The sequence below is a fragment of the Urocitellus parryii genome, chromosome 4 (assembly GCF_045843805.1).
Source record: "Urocitellus parryii isolate mUroPar1 chromosome 4, mUroPar1.hap1, whole genome shotgun sequence".
NCBI classification, from domain to species: Eukaryota; Metazoa; Chordata; class Mammalia; order Rodentia; family Sciuridae; genus Urocitellus; species Urocitellus parryii.
In genome coordinates, this window is record NC_135534.1 from 136,283,735 (window position 1) to 136,306,979 (window position 23,245).

The 23,245-nt window shown below is 39.9% G+C and overlaps 1 protein-coding gene across 3 annotated transcripts in view; it reads right to left on the reverse strand.

Annotated features, from left to right (window-relative positions):
• Positions 1-23,245, reverse strand: part of Pcsk5 (proprotein convertase subtilisin/kexin type 5) — a 427,339-nt gene that overhangs the window by 86,431 nt on the left and 317,663 nt on the right. For 2 of the 3 annotated variants that reach the window (XM_077797817.1, XM_026394020.2), the window contains exons 21-24: positions 18,213-18,315; positions 10,877-11,013; positions 5,010-5,216; positions 3,835-3,903 (exon numbers count right to left, since the gene is read on the reverse strand). In XM_077797817.1, the coding sequence (XP_077653943.1) occupies positions 3,835-3,903; positions 5,010-5,216; positions 10,877-11,013; positions 18,213-18,315 (516 nt within the window). The remainder of the gene's footprint in view (positions 1-3,834; positions 3,904-5,009; positions 5,217-10,876; positions 11,014-18,212; positions 18,316-23,245) is intronic. The other variant, XM_077797818.1, reaches the window with a different exon arrangement.

Genomic DNA, 23,245 nt, shown 5'->3' on the forward strand with positions numbered 1-23,245 from the left:
TATAAATTCCTTTCAAAACTCCAATGCTCATCTCAAGAAACTGTGTTCAACCACCTCAGGGCTCAGGAGTTCCTTTTTTTCTAAATTCTTTTGGTGTATCTGTGTGTTCTTTTATTTGTCACTCAATTGACATGACTTTTTTTTTTTTCAATTACTTAAATTTTTAAAATTCTGTATGCTTTTCCATACTATTTCATTTCAATGAACAAACATTAGTGGGTTTTCAACTCCTTTTTTTTTTTCTTTTCTCTTTTTTTGTAGTGCTGAGAATAGAACCCAGGGCCTCACAAATGCTAGGCAAGGGATCAACTACTGAGTTACAACTGCATACCATCTCATTTTTAAAATTTTGTTTTTGAGACAGAATCTCACTGAATTGCACAGGCTGGCCTTGAATTTTTAATCCATCCTCCTGCCTCAGCTTCCTAAATAGCTTGGGATTACAGGTGTGTGCCACCACACCTAGCTTAATGGATTTTTTTTTTTATTACCCCTTTCTGAGTCAAAATAAAGGCATGGTAATCTTTATTTTTACTGACTAGGTAAGGAAGTAAAGAGGCCATATTGCAATTTGAATTAAAGTTTATAATTAAGTCAATGGTGATATAGATATGGGTCCCAAATCTTTGGTTATAACTTAAGTGTCATAAATATCACTGCATTCTCCAAATTAAAAAAACATTAGGCAAAATTAGATAAAAACATATTAGGTAAAAAAGTTAGGTAAAATTACCCTATTTACTTTCCCCCTCAATTAGTAAAATATACAGTCTAGAATACTTAAGTTTATCTTTGTTAAAATTTTCATTCAAGACACTGATGAAAAAGACAAAGAATTTGACATCAAATACTCTTGAAACATAAGAGTATTATAAAAAATCCTGTTTGTTTACAGCTTGATAAAGAAATCTAACCCTGTAATAATAAAAACGCCCTTGTTCCATCCTAGAATATCAAATTCAATATTTTCTTCCAGACAAAACAATACTTTTTGGTTGTGGATTTAGCGTTCTCTTTTTTTGGATTGACAAATACCTAACTCCACCCTGGAATAAGATAAAATGCCCATCAATCTGGAATTTTAGTTTTTCATTATTAGTCGTAAAAGACAAATATTAATCTACAGTGCATGAAATATCTGGAAAGGAATAAAAAACCCAGGAAATATCTCAAGGTTCCCAATAACTATTTATTACATAGCGGAGATAAAATGTCTCAAAGTGGCTGATTTTACTTCTCTAATTCCTCTAGAGATGGTCTAGACTTGGTCCGTAGAATAATCTACATTATTAAAATGGAATAAAGCTAAGTTCTCTCCAAAGGATGATGTTTTGTTTCACAAGAAGAATCACAATAAAATCAACAGTAAATTGTTTGTGCCTTTTAAGTTCACATACTTTCTTATTAATATTATGAAATACATGTTTTCTTTAAATCTTCCTAGTATTCCACCAAAAATATAATCACCTATTTTTCTGTATTTTTTTCTCTTCTCCTTGGACCATACACAAATTTTGATTACAGAAAACATAAAATCTAAATCCCTGGGTCTCCTCAGCCATTTATCTCTGTTTTGAATTTGGACAACTCTCAAATTCAATCCACAAAACATTCATCCAGACGTTCCTTTAGTTACAATGAAGTTACCTCCTGATAAACTTCTAAACTAAAAATGTTAAGTTATTAATGCATTTAAAGTTCCCAACCTAAACTTACCTAGCTTCGCTAAGCCCTACCTTAAACCGAAAACATACATTAGCTTATAGTTGGGCAAAATCATCTAGCACAAGGGCTATTTCATAATAAACTGTTGAATGTTGTATGTAATTTATTAAATACCTGTGTCTGAAAACACTGGCAACATAGTAAGCTATACTGTGTTTGCTGTTTACCTTGTGATCACATGACTGATTGGGCCTTCGGTTTGCTGCTACTGCTGAGCATCATGAGAGAGTTTTGTACCACATATTGCTAGCCCAGGAAAAGAGCAAAATTCAAAATCCTAAGTTCAGTTTCTACTGAATAGGTACCACCTTCACACCAAACTAATGTTGAAACTTTATAGATTAAACCATCATAAGTCAGGGACATTTGAACAATAATTGTGCATTTATTGTATCTTGGGCATGCTGTTAAATCTTATGGGAGCTGAGCTTATAAGTCACAGAGCTTATTCTCAAGTCATTTAATGTCTAGGCAGAAAGAGGCATACATACCAGATATCACACCAGTCAGCTGAAAAAGCATTACCACCAATTTATAAATAAAGGGAACTTGGAAAAGATCTCTCTATTGGAGAGATCAACAGAGGGTTCAGAAATATGGTCATAATTGAGTTCAACTAAGTCAATCTGAGAATATGTAAGTCCTAATACATAGAGAATATGAATCAAGAAAAAGTTTTGAATTGAAGGTATGACAATTATCAGCATTTAGAATACACTTGTCACTCTCTCTAGTGATCTTTAGTTGGTTTCTATATCTTGTCTGAACTTACATTAAGATATGATCTTGGAATTTGGTGGTATATCCCTCTTTGACATTTTGCATGCAGTCCAATGGTGCTGTGTGCTACAAACTGTCCGCCTCACTCCTCTACCAGGAGCATGAGGGAAAGAGGAAGGAGACACCACTGATATGAGTGGTAGAATCACATTCGGTTTCTGTAACATGTCAGGGATTTCAACTCCACCGTCTCTAAGGATTGTCCTGCACCCAAGCAATAGAGTCATTCTATAAAGGAAAACCTCCCAATTTTTTCTTCCCACAAGTTTGAGTTACACACACTGGATGAGTGAGAGTAAGTTGGTATCTTTTTGCTTGAGTTTTTCATTGTCTTTCAAATCTGTCGCCTTGAGAAGGGGAGAGTCTCCGTCATCTTGCAATGTGGTTGCTGAGAGAGAGCCTGCCAACTAGCTAACGATCAGAGAGAAAGGTGCCACTGTTCTTTCTTTTCTTTCCACATATTTTATTGGTGTGTTATAGTTGTAGATAATGATGGGTTTTATTTGGTCACATATTCATGCCACAATATAACAATAGAATTTGGCCAGTATTACTTCCTACCATTCTCTCCCCTTCCCTCCCAGTTGTTTTCTTTTACTGATCTCCCTTTGATTTTTTTTTTTTTTTTTTTTTTTTTTTTTGTGGTGCTGGGGATTGAACCCAGGGCCTTGTTCATGAGAGGTAAGCACTCTACCAACTGAACTCTAATCCCAGCCCCATCCCTTTGATTTTTATTAGGCCCCAGCCTCCACACTTGTATTTTCCTTTTTCCTCTCTAGCTTCTGCATATGAAAGACCATGTAGGCCCTTCTGAGGCTTGTTTCACTTGACATAATAATCTCTAGTTCAATCCATTTTCCTTCAAAATGACATAATTTCATTTTTCTTTATGGCTGAATAAAACTCCTTTGTGAACATATAGCATATTTTCTTTATCCATTCATCCACGGATGGACATGTAGGTGGGTTCAATAACTTGGCTATTGTGAATTGTGCTACTATAAACATAGGCATGCATAATTGGCTACAGTATGATGACTTTAATTCCTCAAGATGAACACTGAGGAGTGGTATAGTTGGGTCATAGGGTGATACCACTGTCCTTTCTTAAACTTGATTTTCATCAAGACCAGAGGCCTATCTATTATCTCAAAAACATTGCCCCACGTGACCCTGTGGGTATTGAAGAAAACCTCCTCAGTGGATGTGGCTGGGCACACCAAGAATGACAACAATGAAGAGTTCTTTCTGAAGCTGGAACAGAATATGGGTGTGTTGAAAATGACAAAGCTATTTAAACTCTTTAAATAACAAAGGAAGGTGACATACCCAAGCTGCATCCCAGACATCCTTCCTCACATGGCAAGCATTCTTCATAGTCTGAGTCTTGAACTTCACCTGCACCGCAAGAGGAGTGAAAATACAACTCATTTCCACTGAATGGAGACACACCGATTGCTATGAAAATATGGTGGCATGTAGCTTATGTAAATCATAGAGCAGTTATAAAATCCAAAGCCATCCTTGACAATATATGTGCCACACACTTTTTTATCTTCTTCTAATACTTCAATAGGTTGAATCAGCTTGACTGGTACAAATACAACAAAGTAGGGCCACATGCCTGGGACTGGTTTTGAAGTGAAGCTGGTGTTCTTTCTTTCTTTATGAAAGAAATCAGCACTGCTTCTGGGGAAATGGAATTGGGTGTGTAAATCAACAGGCTCTGTCTTTCTTTTTATCTGTCCTGCCCTACATATTAAAAAAAAATCTTTTAAAATCTTTTACTACCTTCATTAACATTAAGCAGAAATAGAAATTCCTATCTTAATTATTCTAAAAACATCTTGGTGCTTGTTTCAGCACCAGGCCAGGCATAATTCTTACACAGAGACGGAGCAATAGTCTGTGACATTCTTACCTAGAAAAGAGCCAAACCTATAAGTGCTGTTTTCTAATTTCCTTCTTCTCATATGAGATAACAAATTGGGCAATAAACAATAACAGATATGATTCACAGTCCGTTTTAATATCTTCAAGTGGTTTCAGATCAGGGAGGCTGATCCTTACTGGCTTCTCACAGCCTTTCTAAGCAGGTGCTTTGCTGTCCCCTTCACAGAGGCACCATAGCATAACAAATTGGATTTGTTTTGACCAGGGTTTCATACTTGGTAATTGGGAAGAAGAAAACTGTTGACCAAGACTTTTGAATTCTAATCTAATTTTTTTTCTCTAATGTATCCCTTCTGCAAATACCCAATGACTTCTATGTGACTGGCTGTGTTTCTCTGTGCTTGGATTGAGTCCGGGAAAACCCAGGATGAAGACATGTGGGGGAAGAGAGAGGGGCAGCTACCATTGTCCCCACTGGATATATGGAAGCATTCAGTCGTCCTAAGTGCTGATTTTACTATTAGGTGGTAATTTAAGTCTCCAGGACATACAGGGGTACAGACTGTCCTCCCATCTCCTGGTGCTGGGCCGGGGAGCCAGAATAACCTCACCTTGTCCACACTCCAGCTTCTGGCAGGAGTGGTTGGTGGGCACTAGGAAGTAGCCGCTCATGCATCTTGTGCAGACACGTGGGTTGTGGCAAAGCTCACAGTTGTCTGGGCAGGGCAGGCAGACGTGCCCCTTGGCAGAGTAGTGGCCAGCTGGACAGCTCTCTCGACACTCACCCTGATGCAAGACGTGCTCTCGACCATGTTTGTCTGACCAGTTAGAGGGGCAACGGAAAGAGAGAAAATATACAAAATCAGCCATGAAGCTAATATAATGTAGAACATTTTATTAAAAAAAGAAACGACCGAGTGCTTTTGTTCCTAAGGGACCAGAAGTATAAGACTGGATTTAATGAAAAGTGCAATATCTATATCCTTGTCTTTGAAAAGTTTTCCTTGCAGGGAATCATTTTGCAATAGTTTATATATTTGAATGAACAGCAACTACTATTTGGGATGTCATTGCAAAACCACAGACCATGTGAACAACTACAATTCAAAATGTGCTTCACTTTCCCAAGGGCTTTTTTGGTATCTGTGGAATCTCTTAGACCTGGAGGGTACAGAGATCCCATAGGAATAAACGCATGCTTAATGACGGACTTGCTTTATATAAGTTCAGTCTTTTAAAGTGATTTGGAAGTATTATCAAAATCACGTGCTTGTGTTAATTAAGGTCTGAATTTTTGCAAAGACATCATAATGATGGCCTCAATGAAGCAGTAAATCAAGCACACTTCTTTGCTCCTTTACATGCATTCCTGAGGGTTCGTGACTTCTGTCTACTTTGGGCTCTGTAAGGAAAGAATGGGCAATACCCACAGAAGGACAGACTATGGACATTTGTTCTTAGAGGAAGTAGAAAAATCTAATCAGTTACAAAGCATTACAATTAGCTACAAACAATTATGATCAGGTGCAAATAAAAATACAACACTAACAGTAGAATGAACCTAGAGGTCTTCTCCCAGCCTTCTAGAGTTTTTATTCTGAGTATGTTCAGGGTTTACATCTTCTCTGAATCAGATTTCACATATGGTCCTTCCTTGGAAAAGCAGCCAATCTGTGTTACCCAGAATAACCAACCAGGTTCTAGTGATCACTCATCAAATAATCTAATACATGGAAATCCAAAACCATTCACCTTTAAGATGCAAGGCTGCCAAATTTGTACATAAATATAGCACTAACCTCCCTGTTGCAAGCAGAAATTGACAGTCATTGTAATATCAGATTGAACTATACATAATTTCTGACATTTGACTATTTTTATCTGTAGATGGGTATTGGGATATTGCAAATATGAATCTACTCACCCATTCATTCATCATTAACAAATATGTATTTAGAACTTCTGGATGCCAGGCTGCCCTTAAGCCTTTGGACCACTTTCAAGTGATTTGCCCTAATATTTATTATTTAAGCAGTGCCCTAGTTTAAATATACTTTTACAAATGCATGTTGAATTATGGACTCTCAAGCTATCTCTGCTAATTGTAATTTTTAAAACCTGAAATCTGGTGCTTCCTATGGGACCAAGGGGGAAAAAAGGAGAAATCCTTAGAGGTGGGGCAAAAAAGTATCAGTTGTTTTCAAGTTAGACTTAGAACCTTATTCTGCAGGTGAAGGAGAGTGCTTGAGAGTGTGTACTGTGCATCCGGTGACAACACACCTACAGACCAATGTAATGGAGCATGGCACTCTGATCTGGTGGAACCTGGTATCTCAAGAGATCACAAGAGTGTCAATCTTACAAGTTATATTCCCAGCGACTTCATGAAACCCTGCCAAACTCCGTTTCCACCCTGACTCCTTCACAAATGGTCTTGCTCTTCAGAACACCACAGCTTCTTGGATGTAGGATGGGAAGATGTGGGGGACAGCAGTAAGGAACCTACCTCTTCTCTGTCCTGCAGTTGGTCTACATTCATCCCTATGCCTTCCTGAGACATCAACTCAGGATCTAGAGTCTTAGGGGAAGCCTGGCATCCAGGAAGTTCTAAATACATATTTGTTGAATGATTGAATGAATGAGACAGTGAATTCATATTTGGCAGTGTTCAATTTCTTCCATAGAGCCAATTGAATCAACCACCATAAAATTAAAAATTAACATCAATGTCAACGGGCTCAGGTATTATAGTAAATGTTCTTCAATTCCATATTTATTATTTGGACATGGTTTTATTATTATAATATGATTTTATTATTTGGACCCATTTGGGTGTTATAATATGGGTTTGAAGGATAGCGATTTGAAGAACCTCAGTTTTTAAAACACACAGACCCTGCAAAGAGAGCTCACTTAGATGCCTTGACCATGGTCAACTCTTCCCATGGGCTTGCTCCAGGATTATGTGACGATTTAGTCACACTTCTAAAGCCCAAGCAGCATGCCAGCTTGCTTATTTATGGATAATTACAAATATTCAGCAATTTAAAAACCATGCTTAATATTTGGCTACTTGCCCAGGGTCTCCCAATATGAATTATTATAATAGTATGTAGCTGGTTCCAGCAATAGAAGGGCTCACATATTTTCTAGCTTCAAAACCTTTCATGGGATGTTGTGAGGTAAGAGTTAAAATACAAAGAAACTCTGAAAGAGGTTCAGCTTGGCATTCAGGTGTTTCAAAGGGTAAATATCTGTTTACCAGAGAATCTCTTAACAGCTGGTTTTGTTATACGAGAAGGTAGACTAGTGTGAAGACATTGAAGTCTGTAGGAGGGAAGGAAGGTTGAGGGTTGCGGGCACGAGGAAAAAGTACTGTCAGAAAAGATGAAAGAAAAGCTGAAAATAAACTTTATGAAGTTTACTTCAACATTTTGCTTACAGTAATTGGTTTAATTTATCTCTGGGTCTCGTTTGGTAGAGGATGAACTGGAGGAGAATTTAGAGTGAATTTTCACCAACATAGCTGGACATCTGCATAAGGATTCATACCAAAGGCTTAATGAAGTTGCAATTCAATAAGAGATTAAATCTCTACAAGCTGGTGAGAGAGGCTTGTGTGGGTAGAGGGAACTCCCCAGACATAGGATTTTCAGGTTTTTTTTTTTTTTTTTTTTTTTTTTTCGGTACTGGGGATTGAACTCAGGGACACTCAACCACTGAGCCACACCCCCAGTCCTATTTTGTATTTTTTTTAGAGACAGGGTTTCACTGAGTTGCTTAGTGCCTCACTGATGCTGAGGCTGGTTTTGAATTCACGATCCTCCTGTCTCAGCCTCCCAAGCCGTTGGGATTACAGGCATGTGCCACTGAGCCCAGCTGAATTTTCAGCTTTTTATTAAAGCTTCCATTGATAGATATGGAACCTCTTCAGTTGAATTATCTACCTTTAGTATTGTCTCATCAAGGTCTCTGATATTCTTTCTGTGATAACAATCCTTGGACTAAGAATACCAAGTTCTTAATAGGAGGAGAACATGGCTTGCTAAGCAATACCCTTCTCTGCTGACTAGAGCTGGAAGTGATGTTTCTTCTCTGACCTGTGGTAGGATTCCTACCATTGATGTGGTCTTTGTCTGATATTTTCTTGTTTTGTATTACAGGGAGACAACATCCTTGTTAGATAGCAAACTCCTTGAAGCTGAGTATCATGTTGTCTTTTGCTATATTTTTCACAGCTCTCAACATGCAGGAACTTGGACATGGGAGGGACACAATAAATGTTGAAGGTACTGGGTTAAACACAGCCTTTCAAATAGTAAACACAGAATATAAGTCAAAACCTTTTAATGTGTAGATTGGTCCAAGTAGCTAAAAGATGCTTAAAAGACTAGACATTTGTTTAACATCTAAACTTCTAATTGTGCACTTTGTATAGATATTTATTGGTTTATTTGATGTTAAGATGATTTTAGATGCCCATTTCTCTCTCTCTCTCTCTCTCTCTCTCTCTCTCTCTCTCTCTCTCTCTCTTCTTTTCTTTTTCTTTTTACTACTGGTCCTTGAACTCAGGGTGCTTAACCACTGAGCCATATCCACAGCCCTTTTCTTATTTTTTATTTTGAGACAGGGTCTCACTAAGTTGCTTAGGGCCTCACTAAGTTGCAGAGGCTGGCTTTAAACTTGTGATCCTCCTGCCTTAGTTTCTCAAGCTGCTGGGATTACATGCACACACCACTGTGCCTGGCTCTTTTTCTTTTTAACAAATTACTAGAGACTGAAAAAAGTGAATTGATTGGTTTAGTGTCTTCAAGTTAGTAACAAAACTGGGACAAGAACCCAATTTTTCTGACTGCTGGTCTTAATGTTCTTTCCACTTAACCTTTCATTCATTCAGTTATTTATTGCATACCTTCCACATGTTGAAGGCTGTGTTCATGATCCAAATACAGCAGAAAATAAGACAGGAACCATTCATTGCTTTTATGGGGCATAGAGTGTTATGGATAAGATAGACATGCAATGTGAAGAGGCTGGTGAACAGGAAGTAGAGGACAACGGGATGTGTCTGTGAAGGGGCCCTCCTGGGCAAGCAGGGAGGCTCTCCCTGCAGAAATGGTGTTGAAATGGTGGAATAATAGGGAGTCACCATACAATGAGTGGGAACATCTCAAGTGAAGTCTCCCAGGCTAGAGAAACTCAAATGCCCAGAGGAGTAAATGGGTAAAACAATAACAACAATAAGAAGAATAGAAAAGAAAATAAGAAAAGCTAATATCATTGAGTTCTTCCTATGTCTTGCTCTGCTCTAAATGCTTTGTTATTTCATCTCATTCAATCTCATTTAACTTTCGTAAGTATGGAAGAGGTAACCGTTAGCACTGTATTATAAATGAGGAAGTAAACGGCATGTGACAGTCTAGAGATAAAAATGACATAGATGTGTATTTTTTTACATATGAAGCACAAAGCAATACTTTTAATTTATTCAAAGAATGTCTTATCTCCTGTATCCCTGCGAATCCATGACATTCTCAATTTGTTCTTCATTTTTCTTGGTTTTATTGTAAGTGAGAATAAAGATAAAATAATTCTCTTTCACCAGAAAAATGATGGAAGTATGATGATGATAACTGACAGTCTCAGTACCAGTGAGACACTCAGAAATGGTGGAAATTGTGGAGAAATTGAGAGCAGCCTTTTTAAGGCTCCAGGAAACTCTTTGAGAGCTGTCGAACCAGTGTAGTCAGATCTTCCAAGTTTTCAAGAGAAAAGAAAAAAAAAAACAAAACTGTGTTTTCATTTGAAATTTCCCAAATTTTAAATTTGGCTCACATATTAAAAGTATTATGTGGGCCAAATGAAGTATGAATCTGGCTCACATGAGGTCAAACTAGAGGACAGACAGACATGTGAGATGAGGCTAGAGGGATCAAAGGTCAAACTGCAGAGGACCTTTGAGACCAGGAGAAGGGAGTTCAAACTGGGACGCAAAAGGTCACATTTGTCATGAGTTGAAATGATCTCCTTGCTTCTGCAGGGCTCTGACAACATCTTAATGGCACAGCTCAGCTCTGAGAAGACCCTGCCACAGCCTCAATAAGCTATCTCTTTTAGAGACCAAATATCCTCCTTAATTCTCTAGCTTTTTACCTTTGCCTCAACATATCTCTGCTTCCCTGTCTATCTCATATCTGACATCCAGTTGATGTGTCCTTTCTCCTTCTCTGGAGAAAGCCCTCTCTTAGTTTTTCCTCTCCCATCCCCTTCCGGGGCAATGAATCAGCATCCATCATAATGGGAACAATGTTTTCACATTCTGACAACAAGAAGAGGTTTCAGGGTTGTAGAGGCTCTTTAAGGAAGAGTTGTCAAGTTTTAACCTCAACCCCAGGGATGAGGCTTCTATGTCAGACCAAAGGAGGCTGGCTGGAGAAGGGCAGGGATGGGGTAGGGCAGGCTGCAGCGGCTCCCTCACCTGCTCCACACAAGGTGCAGTTGGAAGGTCCACTTCCTTGGCAGGCTCGGCAGGTGTGGTGGCATGGATGGCATTGGCTCTTAAACTCAAATTTCCACAAGGGACAGTTCAAAATGCAGTGGCCATCATCAAAAACCCTAGAGGAAAAGCAGACTTTTAGAATGTATCAGGGTGACTTCCCAGAAAGGCCCCAAGTATGGGAACATGTGGTATTCATGTTTCACTGCACAGATTGGATTTCATTGTTCCAGAAACAAGAGGGATGCCTGGGACTGATCATCTTAGAACATGCGAAATATTAGTCATGTACCCATCCTTGGCCCGAGACTTGAGTCCAACGGCAGGCATGCCAGGAGCTGGCTGGGGATCTGATCCTGTATTTGGTTCCAAATAAACTAGCTTGTACCCACAGGGATTAAACCCATACTGTAGGCTCTGGCCAAATCCAGTCAGCAGTCAGATGGAGGTCTCTGAACTTTCAAGATGCTAAATGAACCTCTGAATGCAGAGGTCTTAGAGAAAATATTCTTCCTTTAGTTAACATCCTACCCACCCTGGGCAAGGGAAATGTCAGCTCCAAGGGCTCTCTTGAAGGGTAGAAGATGTGCTACTTATAAATTTGGCCTGTGTATATTGCAAATAATTAATGAATTCTGGTTCCGAACATCATTTTTGAAAGTTTTTTTCTGATCTATGGGATCCTACAGTCTCTGTTTTCTGACCATGCTTGTGAACATCCACAAGGGCTTTGCATGTTGACTTCTAATATCTTTGGTTTTATATACATATAATATATACATCATGTCATTGTTTTTCATGCTTTTTGTGTCATTTTTCTTGACAAAGTAGTTATAAGAGCAAATGTGATTAAGTCAATTGTATTCAAGAATTTTGCTAAGAAAAATACAAGATGTTGATCAAACGAATGTTAGAATCAGGTAGGTAATGGGAATAGATGAAGTGAGCTGGAATCTCCACCTCCAGAGTTTCTAATTTAGGAGGTCTTGGGGGAAGGAACTGGGAACGTGCATCTCTGACAAGTTCCCAGGTAATGCTAACACCACTGATTCAGAGAGCATAATTTTGTTTTAAAACTTTGATTATTTATTTATGTAGCTTTTTTGATTAACATGTATTAATTATACTATTAATTTGATATAGTGAGCTTTTCAACACATGCCTATAGCATGTACTGATCAAGTCAGAATAATTAACCTCTCCAACTCCTTATTATTTCTTTTTGTAGAGTCTTCAAGCTCCTCTCCTCTAGATTTTCATAAAGTATATAATAGATTATGGTGCTGAGAAGTTATATAACCAAAAGTTATTCTTTCTGTTTATGTTTTGGTACCAGTTATTCAATGTCCTTTATCCACCAAACCCCCAACTTTCCCAGACTTTAGAATTACTATTCTACATTCATATAGATTTCTCCTAGCTTCCTCATATGAATGAAAACATGCAATATTTGTCTTTTCATGTCTGACTTATTTCACTTAACATAATATCCTCGAGTTACATTCATTTTACTACAAATGACAGGACTTCATTCTTCTTTATGGTTGAACGGCACTATATATAGCACTTTTTTTTTTAGTCCATTCACCTGTTGATGAGTACCTAGATTGATTCCATATCTTAGCCATTGTGAATAGTGCTATAATGATTATGAGCATGCAGGCCTGTCTTTGGTATGCTGATTCCTTTTCTTTGGGCTATACACAGATAGTGAGGTTGCTAACTCATGTAAGAGAATACTTTGAAAATCAATCCTCAATGACAGGAATTTGGTGAGTGATTTCCAAGTAATACAGGTGATGCCAGATTGGAGTCTATTAGAGCTTCCTTAGAGTGCACCTACTGTGTCCATCTGGAGGTTAATAGAGTACACAGTGTGTGCATGGCCCTAAGGGCACAGTGCTGCCATCCAGGCTTGGGGGAGCTGACTGGGCCTGAACAGAAAAGGGAAGGTTTCCTTCTCTCTCTACCACTTCCTCCACTCAGGCCAGACAGCACACAAAAGGCCAGGTGTAGGCCTTGGCACTGGCTTGTCTAAACCCTGCTATTCCCAGACCTGGAACCAACCTTGAATGGCAGAGTGGACCATTCCGATCCAAGGGTTGGAAGAAATTAGCCTGGGGCTCTGTAACTTAAATAGTATGTCACAAGTGATCTTCTGTCTTGTTCATTCCCATATCTTGACCATCTGCGACACTTACATCAGTTTGGGATTTAAGCCAGTGACTTAACAAAAGGCCACTTGCTCCTGGTTGCCCAGGCCTTTTGATTCGGGGGCCAAACAATCCTTTTGACGCAGAGAAGTGCGTGGAGTCCCAACCCTAAACAGACACCCACATCTGGCTGTCCTGTCAAAGCCCATCCTCTGCACCGTGGAGCAGACTGAGGTGCCTGCTGTCGGAGCTCAGATGTTAAACTGGTGGTTCTGATGCCCAACAGGAATATCCCAGCCCCACTCTGGTTCTGATTTCTGAATTAGGAGATGTTTTTCCCAAGGAATTATTTGAATGGGACTAGTTAAAAAACAACAGCAACAACAAAACCAACAACATCCCTATAAGAAGGGCTTTCTGAGGATTTGAAAAAAGGAAGCTACTCCATGTTTTGCTGAAAAGGAAAATGAAATCTAGGGGTTCATTTTCATGCTAAAATGAAAATTTTCATGCTAAATCCTTTCAGTTGAGAAGGATGTGAAACACATCATTATTGTGTCCTTTTTTAGGAAGAGATGATAGCTTGGTTTTGGGGAAGTCATTTCTCTTGAGAGAGGTAATTTGATTTAACAGGGACCATTTAAACCTCACCAGACAGAGGAGGAAGCAGAAGGCACAACTTCCCTTTGTATTAGGAAAGGGGACTTCTGATTTGATTTTCAGAAACTGTCAAGCACATAATTGTGTGTCAAACCACCCCCTCCTCCTGCACCCTGAGGAAAGCAAAAGCAACACACCCAATGTTTGTGAAAGCATGATTCTTTCTAAAGATAGAAAGATAAGGAAATCAGACATGCCTAAGTGAAGGTAATGAATTATATCACTGTCCTTCACTCTCCATCCTGCTCAAGAAAAATTGCTCAGAAACTTGAAGAGAAGTCCCATTTCAAATAGCCACAGTTATCTACAGAAAAGTAGACAAAGTAGAAAGTTCTCACTTTGCTCTATGAAAGAAGAAAATGTGTTTTATGAAACTTTTCTTTAGTATCAAGGTATGTCTGGGACCACCAGGTATCCAATGCATGAAATCCATTCTGATAAGCTGATCTCTACAGAAGAACTTCTCCTCCCAACTTATTAATGATCTTGACCTTCTCATAGACAGGACCTGTCCCAGGTCCAACAGATCTAATAGCAAGGAGGAAAGAAGGTGGAACCAAGAGCTAATGAGCTGGGACAGATGATCTCAGCATTGGAGCTGAGTATTCCAGAAACCCTCAGGTTGTGTGCCTGTGTGTGCGTGTGATGTGAACTGTAACAGTGGAGATGGCAAATCAGAATTTGTGCTGATTGTTGATTTGGCCTAATTAAAGCCATGACAAAAGCACTTAATGTGACTTCTTGGTGCTTTAATGGTCTAACGGAATGAAATTTGAGAAAAAAATTTTTTTTCTTCTGCATTCATTGAAGCAGATCAAATAAAAATATTTAAGTCTGGATAAGAACAGAGGTAACTTTCAAATATTTTTAGTTTATTCATTGACTCTATACCTCCTTCAGGAATGTGATTAGAAATGAATATGGGCCATATGGCCATAGCATTTCAGATGTTTGCATGGTAAATACAGTGGCAAAGGGGGCACTTGATTCCTTCAAGTTTTCAGTTGTCTTCAAGGAAGAAGGAAGCAGAGTTACAGGTAGGGAATAATCTCCCTCAATCTCTCTTCTTTGAACCTCAGATCTCCTGTGAATGTTTTACACACACACACACACACACTATATATATATATAAGTAAACCTCCTACCAGCCAATACATTCGTCACTCAGTACAGATGCTTCAACAATCATCAAGGGGCCTGGCCAATCTTATTTCATCTCTCTCTCCACCAATTTACTTCCCTTGCATGTGGTTTTGAAGCAAACCTTCAAGACAAATGTTAACATTCCTCTCCCAGATGAAAACTCTTTGAAGATTATCTTTATTTTACCAGTACTAGAGCTATCCAAAGGCTTCAGAACAAGAAGAAACTTAAAACAACTATCTCAGTTATTTTGTTTGTCTCCCCTCGCTCCCAACACAGATCTGTTTTCTGCATTTCTCTGTCCTTTGTCCTAGAAGTGAGCCCACTTCATACAGCATCCCAAGCTCAATTTTCCTCACAGATAAGCTGTATTTCTCATTGGCCTCCAGTTAGTTTCAGATAAGGAGAAACATTCACAGGAGATCTGAGGTTCAAAGAAGAGAGACTGAGGGAGATTATTCCCTACCCGTCACTCTGCTTCCTTCTTCCACAGCTGGGCAGAGGCTGTGTTCTCTATAGTTCCAGTTTTTCCAGGGTGTCCCTTCTTCTACCTGTGCAACTCTTGTGTCAGATATAGGGTGTTAAAGTTTCACCACTATTGCTTGTCCCTGAGTACTTTCCCCTCCTTTACCTGTGACCTAAAGGGCAGGGAGGCTCACTACAGGATCCTTGGACTCTTCATTTAACTCAGAGTTGGATATAAAACAGCAGGTTATTTTTTTTGTTTCTTTTTGCAGTCCTGGATTGAACCCAGGGGCTTGTACCTTGGATTGTACCACTGAGCTACATCTCCACCTCTTTTTATTTTTTATTTTGAGATAGGATTTCGTAAACTTACTGAGTCTAGCCTCAAATTTGTGATCCTCCTGCCTCAGCCTCCTGAGTTGCAGGGATTATGAGTGTGCAACCTCATGCTCAGCTAAGCAGGTGCTTTTTGACTAGTCTTTAATGGACCTGATTTCATTTTATATGGTTTTAATGTGTCCTCAAAAGTTATGTGTTAGAAACTGAATTCACAATGCAACAGTGTTGGGAAGTGGGGTCTAATAAGCAATGATTATAGGTTGCGAGGAATCTGGCCCCACACAAGGATTAATGCTGTTGTCATGGGAGTGGGATAATTAGGAAAGAAAATCTGTCTTCCCTTTGCTCTCTCATTCTTGCCTCTTTTCCTTCTACCACCTGTTATGGCATGACCCAGCAGCAAAGCCTTTACCAGGTGCTGGTGCCATGAAGTTGGACTTCCTAGCCTCCAGAATAGTCAGCCAAACTTCTGTTCATAATTACCCAGTCCCAAGTATTCTGTTGCAACAGCACAAAGTGAATGAGGACTACTCTTCAGAAAACACTTTGAAAACACTTAAGGAAAACACTTTTCTGCTCCTTCCAGAACACATAAGCCAACATCACCATTTTCCAAGATGTTTGCTTTCTTTTCACCTTCTCAGCCTCCTTCAAGGAAAATAAGAAAAGGAGTCAGGTAGCTCATTGCCATGCTCTGGTGCCCTTCCTTGAACATGTTTAACTGACATCAAAGAAGAGAAATGGGACTGGGGGATGGCATGCTCAGAGGGATGAGAAGAAAATTATTCCTGGGGGAAAAAGATTTTCTTAAGAAGATATCCTGGTTCAAGGTCCATGCACTTGCTTTTATTTCTTCAAAAGCTGGATCACAGGATACTTCACAAATGGAACTACTGAAGTAACCCAGCATGTTTACCTCTGAACTAGTCCCAGTGGACTCAGATTCTTAAAATGACCATGTATAATGGTAGATTTTTTTTTCTCACTTCTCATTTCTGGTGAGCCAGGGATAATCAGCACTGTGCACTGGATGATGGGCAGTCTTATCAAGCAATGCTAAAATGTTCGTCCAGTTCAAAAGATGTCCAAACATGCAATGGGATTTGTTGCTGGTGTGGTCAGGAGAAGAAGAGAAAGAGAACCTCATCTTGATAATATTATCTCCATCTTAAAGTATGCTTTAAAATTGCTTTGAAGAAAATGCAATGTTTAGAAGTCTAGTTTTCTTAAAGAGTTACTTGAAAATGTCCTAATGGTTATCATTGAGAATTCTTTTTTTTGATTTTGTAATTTTTTTAAATGATATTGGGGATTTAACCACTGAGTTACAACCTTAGTCTTTTTTATTTTTTTTTATTTTGAGACAGGGTCATGTTAAGTTGCCCAGGTTGGCCTCCAGCTTGAAATCCTTCTGCCTCAGGCTCCAGAGTCACTGGGATTATAGGAATGTGCCCAGTGCCCAGCTATTAGGGAGAATTCTTAAAACTGTTATTTTATCGTTGTCTTTCTCCTTCCTTCTCTTCTTCCTTCTTTTTTCTTTATTCATTGTTTTCCTTTCTTCCTTCCTCTTTCTGAGGAAGATATTTGAAGAGCCAAACAAACCTAAGATATTGATTATTGATTATAGATTCAATAAAGCACACACCTTTGACTACTGTGGGGGAATAGCAGGGCACCTACACCACAGCTCCTGCTCTCAAAGATGTTATAATCATGAAGACTAATCAGGAGAATATGACTGGTATAGGGAGTGTCCATTCTAGAGACACAAAGCACCTGCCAGTGGAACAGCCCCATCCTGCTGGTCTGGGAGACACCCTGCTTCCTCCACAGTCAGCTGGCAGTGACAGGCTATTCATTCCAACATGGCAGCCAACAACCACCAAGTGCTGGGATCAGAGGAGCACCACCAAAACCACAGCAGTCTCCAACTCTCTTTGTTAGAATGCCTCTCACATGCTTGGTAGGCCCTCATTCACTCAATTATCAAACATTTATTAGGTGCCTATTGTTTTCCTAGCACTCTGACTGGAACTGGATCTACAAAAGGGAGGATCTCAAGGAGCAAACGGTTTAACACAGAGATGTATTTGTAAGCAAATGTCTTCAACAGGTGCCCGAAGGGAAGTTTATATAGAGCAAAGGGGCATAGACAGAGAAGATTAATTCTACTCAAAAGGGTATGAAATGCCTTGGTAGGACAGTTCACCCTTGAATTGACTCTAGAAATGAGTAGATATTTGGCCAGAAGATGGAAGTGATGGTTGAGGGATAAAATTCCAGCCATGAAAGATGGCTCTGAAGCCACTATCTTCATCAATGAAGAAGCCTTTGTAGTGCCCAGGGAACTGGTCTTTGCACAGGGTATTGGGCATCATAGAGGAAGGATAGTACAGATGTGGGTTGTGGCCAGACCAAGGAAAATATCTGTGTCATGGGAACAAGTTTGGTCCTGTTTCCCACAGATCCTTGAGGTGCTGCTGAGCTGGTTAGCACCTCCTTTCCCCAACCTGCATCCTGTGACCTTCCACCCCCAGAAGATACCGAAGGCAACTTACCTTGTAAGGGGGCAACTGGTGCAGTCCTCCTGGGTTGGCCCCCGGCACTTGGCACAGGAAGCATCGCAGACTTGGCAGCCACCATGTTCATCGATATATTCTCCTGGAGGAATAAAACCTAGTTGTTTACTTCATTACTACATGGCAAGTCTGCCTGGGCTGTCCATCCCAAAACAGCCAGATTTATATGTTTGCCTGAAAGATAATACAGAGAGAAAGGCCCTGAATGACTGCAGTGGGCAGTCCTAAATCCTGACCTCACAATTATAATTGCTCCTTTCCCAGTGTCCTCAGAAGTTGGAACCTTAAAAAATTAATGAGACAACGACATGATTTTGGATCTAGTCATCATTTGTTATAGATATTATGCACAGGGGAGGCCAAGGGAATGTTTTCCACCAGACCCCCTTCCTGAGCTTCTGTTGAATTTCCCACTTCAGGACCTTAGAAATCGCAGTTATAGCAGTGCTTCAAGTGAAGCCACGTACAGGATCCAGTCACATCCTGTCAAACCACCCTGGAAAGGGACGGATTATAGTTACTGGTCAAGAATGGCAGTTGAGTCTTGGTGGAAATTTGGCAGATAGGAGCTATGTTTTACCCCCCAAAAGAGTAACAATGAAGAGAGAGCCAGAGAATTCTTCCTTTCATTGGAAAGTTTATCTTTCCCAAGGAAAAACATATATGAGACCCTGCCACTGAAGGGAATCTAGCCTCACAAATTTCTTTTGAACATTTAGAAAATTACTCCAGTGGCACAGGTGGTGGAGAGGCCAGCCCCATCAAAACTGAGCCTTTACTCATTGAGTTCAACTCTCCCATCCACACCGTACTCATCCTCCCCTGCCATTGTCTGGGGAAAAAAAAAAAACCAACAGGCTTCTCCAGTCAAATCCAAAGAGTCACTTTTTTTTTTTTTTTTTTCCCAGTTTGGAAACAGAACATACTCAGAAAACACAGTTGCAGATTTTGGCACGGTCATAACCTTTACTCAGTCCCACACCATCTCCAATTTTGACAGCTCTGTAAGCATTGAACATTGTCAGTTTGGGGTCCAGCTGGTGTGGTGTGGTAGGACAGCCCACCCAGGGTTTAATCAAGCTGTGTCACTGATACTCTAAGATTTGCTGCCTGATTTGCATTGAGAAAAGCCCTGGAGAGCTAGACTCAACCAGCGAGGGACGGAGGGAAATCCACTCCCCCTGCCTTTTATCCATGGCTCTACTGAAGTGTACAGTTAGGAAAGGAAGACCTTATGTTATGGTTTAGATATGCGGGGTCCCCCAAAAGCTCATATGTGAGGCAATGCAAGAAATTTCAGAGGTGAAATAATTAGATTATGAGAGTTACAACCTCATCAGTGAATTAATCCCCTTGAATGGATTTACTGGGTAGTAACTATAAGCAGGTATGATGTGTCGGGGGGAAGTGGGTCACTGGGGGTGTGCCCTTGGGTACATATTTTGTCCCTGGTGAGTAGAGCTCTCTCACTGCTTCCTAATTGCCATGTCCTGAGCTACTTTCCTCCTGCATGCCCTTCTGCTATGATGCTCTGCCTCATCTTGGGCCCAGAGCTGTGGATTTGGCCGTCTAGAGACGGAGACCTCCGAAACCATGAGCCAAAATAAACTTTTCCTTCTCTATTGTTTTGGTTAGGTCTTTTGGTTCCAGCAAATAAAAGCTGGTTAAAACACTATATATACATAAATCTTCTACTTGCTGGAATTAAACCACAAAGGTAGAAATGAAGAGATTGCTGAGTTTGCCCAAACATACCAGAAAAAGCCCTTCACGTAAAGTCATCCCATTGGTTTTGCTAACTGAAGGAGAAAAGGACATGTTTACAGTGATGCAAACATCTAATACAATATACCCTTCTCCCTCTTCTCTCCTTCCTCCTCTTCCTCCCCATCCACCTCACTCTCCTCCCTTTTTTCCGCTTCCTCCTTCTTCTTTTGGACTGGGAATTGAACCCAGGGCACTCTACCACTGAGCTACGTCCCCAGCTCTTTTTAATTTTTAATTTTGAGGCAGGGTCTCACTAAGTTGTAGAAGCTGGCCTTCAATTTGAGAGTCTCCTGCCTCAAACTCCTAAATAGCTTGAGTTACATGTATGTGTCACTAAACCCAGCTCTCCTAAGTCTTCTAATTGTTATAGTGTAGTCCAGGAATCTGATAGATAGCTTTTAGAATGAGATTGTACTTCTCAGGAATAGAAACCTAGGCCCCAAAGAGTAAGTACCTATCAGGAACAAAGAACATCGTAATGCAGGTTGGTTACTGCCCAAGGTGCCTGCCTGCTCAAATGATCCAGTGCACCTGAATTCTGACCCATGTTTCCCTCACCATGACATGCATTTTGGGGTTGGCTGCCTCCGCCTCTATGGAGGACACCTTTTACTGACTTATGTAACATGTTGAATGGACTAGTTGCCTTCTTGGTGATTAGCAGTTCCAAGGCAGGAAAAAACTGAGATTTCTGTCTAGTAGGAATGGATATTTCAAGTCGAGACTGCTTTGCTTAATATAAGCCTCAATATATGCAGTCTTCTTATATTTGTTCAGGCTCCCCCACTCCATCTCCTATTTATTGCCCCTTCTTTAATCTTTTCCACTGTTTCTGTAGGAGGCACAGCCAACTGATCAATCCAGGAATGAGCAAAATTAAGAGCAGAGAATCCAGGGTAGATATGGAGTAAGAAGAAGTAGACCTTGCCTACGGGGGCCCACACATAATAATTTGTTTACAGAGTTAGAGTTGCTTATGCATCTTTCAGAAGAAAGATGCTGAATGGCACAGGAATGGGAGAAGGTCACAGAGACTTTAAAGCCCAAAAGTATATCCCAGGAAAATATGGGCTCATAGAGAGCACAGAGTCCATTCATTCATTCTGTGGATGATTTTGAACATCTACATGCCTGCCAGGTACTAGGTGAGACTTAGAGATATATAAATTCAAAAGGCGCTGCTCTTAAGTTTTCAAAGATTTTGAGAAGAATCTTTGAGTTGGGGCTTTAAAAAATTTTCGAGAAGGGTGATTTATAAGGAACTAGTTATAATCCAAATGCTAACCTCCTCAGACAATCTAAGGACTAAGAACAGCAAGGATACACTCAGAATGCTGCTAGACTTTTGTAGACCTAGAGGCAGAGATGATGACTTCAAGTTGCATTAGTGTCTACAGGAAATGACAGTGTTTTGATCCTTCCAGCTCCTCCTGTTCATCCCCATTATTCCCCATGATGTAGCAGATCCAGTTCTAGGATGGGATTTAAATGAAAAACACCTTGTTCTGCTAAATCAAAAGCTGTGTGGATGGTTCTGAAAGCTGTACCGTCCACACCCAAAGCTTTTTGGATGATTGCAGATAAGCATTGCTAGGTCATGCAAGGATTCAAGAAATTACTATGAAAATTTTAAATTCTCTTTTTACCTCCTCATTGGCTTCATAAGCCATAAGGTGACATTAATACCTTGGCTGTGTATTTTCTTGGAAACGCTCAACTATAATGTCCTTTATTGGCACTCACAAAGTTCCGCCTTGGATATAATGACCATTAAGAATTGCCCATCTGCAAAATTTAGAATAGACCCTGCAAACACAACCTTTCTTCCCCATATTTTTAATGGTACATTATAATTATAAGTAATGATGGGATTTGTTGCTGTATATTTGTCCATGCACATGATATAACAGTATAATTTTGCCAATATCAATTTCCAATATTTCCCCTGTTACTCTCCTCTCTCTGGTTCTTTTCCTATACCGGTTTCCCTTCCATTCTCATGGGATCCTGCCCCTCTGCCATGACCACCTTTCTTTTTTTTTCTTTTCTTTCTACCTTTCACCTATGAGAGAAAACATTTGACTTTTAATCTTCTAAATTTGACATATTTTGCTTAATATAATTGTCTCCAGTTCCATCCATTTTCCTGCAAATAGCATAATTTCATTCTTCTTTGTGACTGAATAAAAGTGTGAAAGTGTTTCTTCCTTTTGTTTTCCTCCACATCCTCTCCAGCATTTATTACTATTTGTATGCTTGATGACTGTCATTCTAACTGGAATGAGAAGAAATCTGTGTCGTTTTTTGTTTGTTTGCTTGTTTTTTAGTGGTTTTGATTTGTGTTTCCCTTTGTGCTGAAGACATTGAATATTTTTTCATATATTTCAAATATGAGCCCCTTTTGCCCCACTAGGACTCTGCATTGTCTTGGGTGGCTCCCATGACTGCATGGCCACCCTTTAAATCACTTCTTTTTTGTCAGGGATTGAAGTCAGGGGCACTCAAGCACTGAGCCACATCCCCAGCCCTATTTTGTATTTCATTTAGAGACAGGGTCTCACTGAGTTGCTTAACACCTCACTTTTGCAGAGGCTGGCTTTGAATTCCAGATGTCCTGCCTCAGCCTCCCGAGCTGCTAGGGTTAGAGGTGTGCACTACCGCGCTTGGCTTAATTCACCTCTTTAGAGCTCTCCACTGCATTCTTGGGTTCAACTATCCCCAAATACTTGTCCTACAGTTCTTTCTCATTTCCTCCTAATTTGCTGGTACACTGAGTTTTCTCAGCTTTCTTTTTCTCAAAGTCAAAATTTTCCTCTTTCTTCTTTCTCCTGTCTGTGAAGAAGCTGACTCTCTCCTGCCCATCCTCAACTGTCCATCTAATGATATTCATCTTCTTCCCTCAGGACATTTCTCCTCCAAGCCCTCTCTTTAGTCTCTTCTTCACATGTCCCATTGTTGTCAAATCTATAAAATTGGCACCCTAATTTAGAACCTTCCCAAGCCCTGTCCCTCCCTGATAATTGACCCTTAAAACTTGTCTTTCCTCCTGCTACTTGGAAACAAAATGAAGACTTCTTGACCTTGGAGCTTACATAAGAGAGTCAGCAAAGGACAGCTGAATGGTTCCTCTCTCTCCAGTCTACACGCCTCTCCACTTTAGAGCAAGCTCTGGCTTTAGAACAGATGAGAATAGCCGGACCTGCCCCTATTCTCCTATTTATGTAGACATCCAATTAGTCATATAA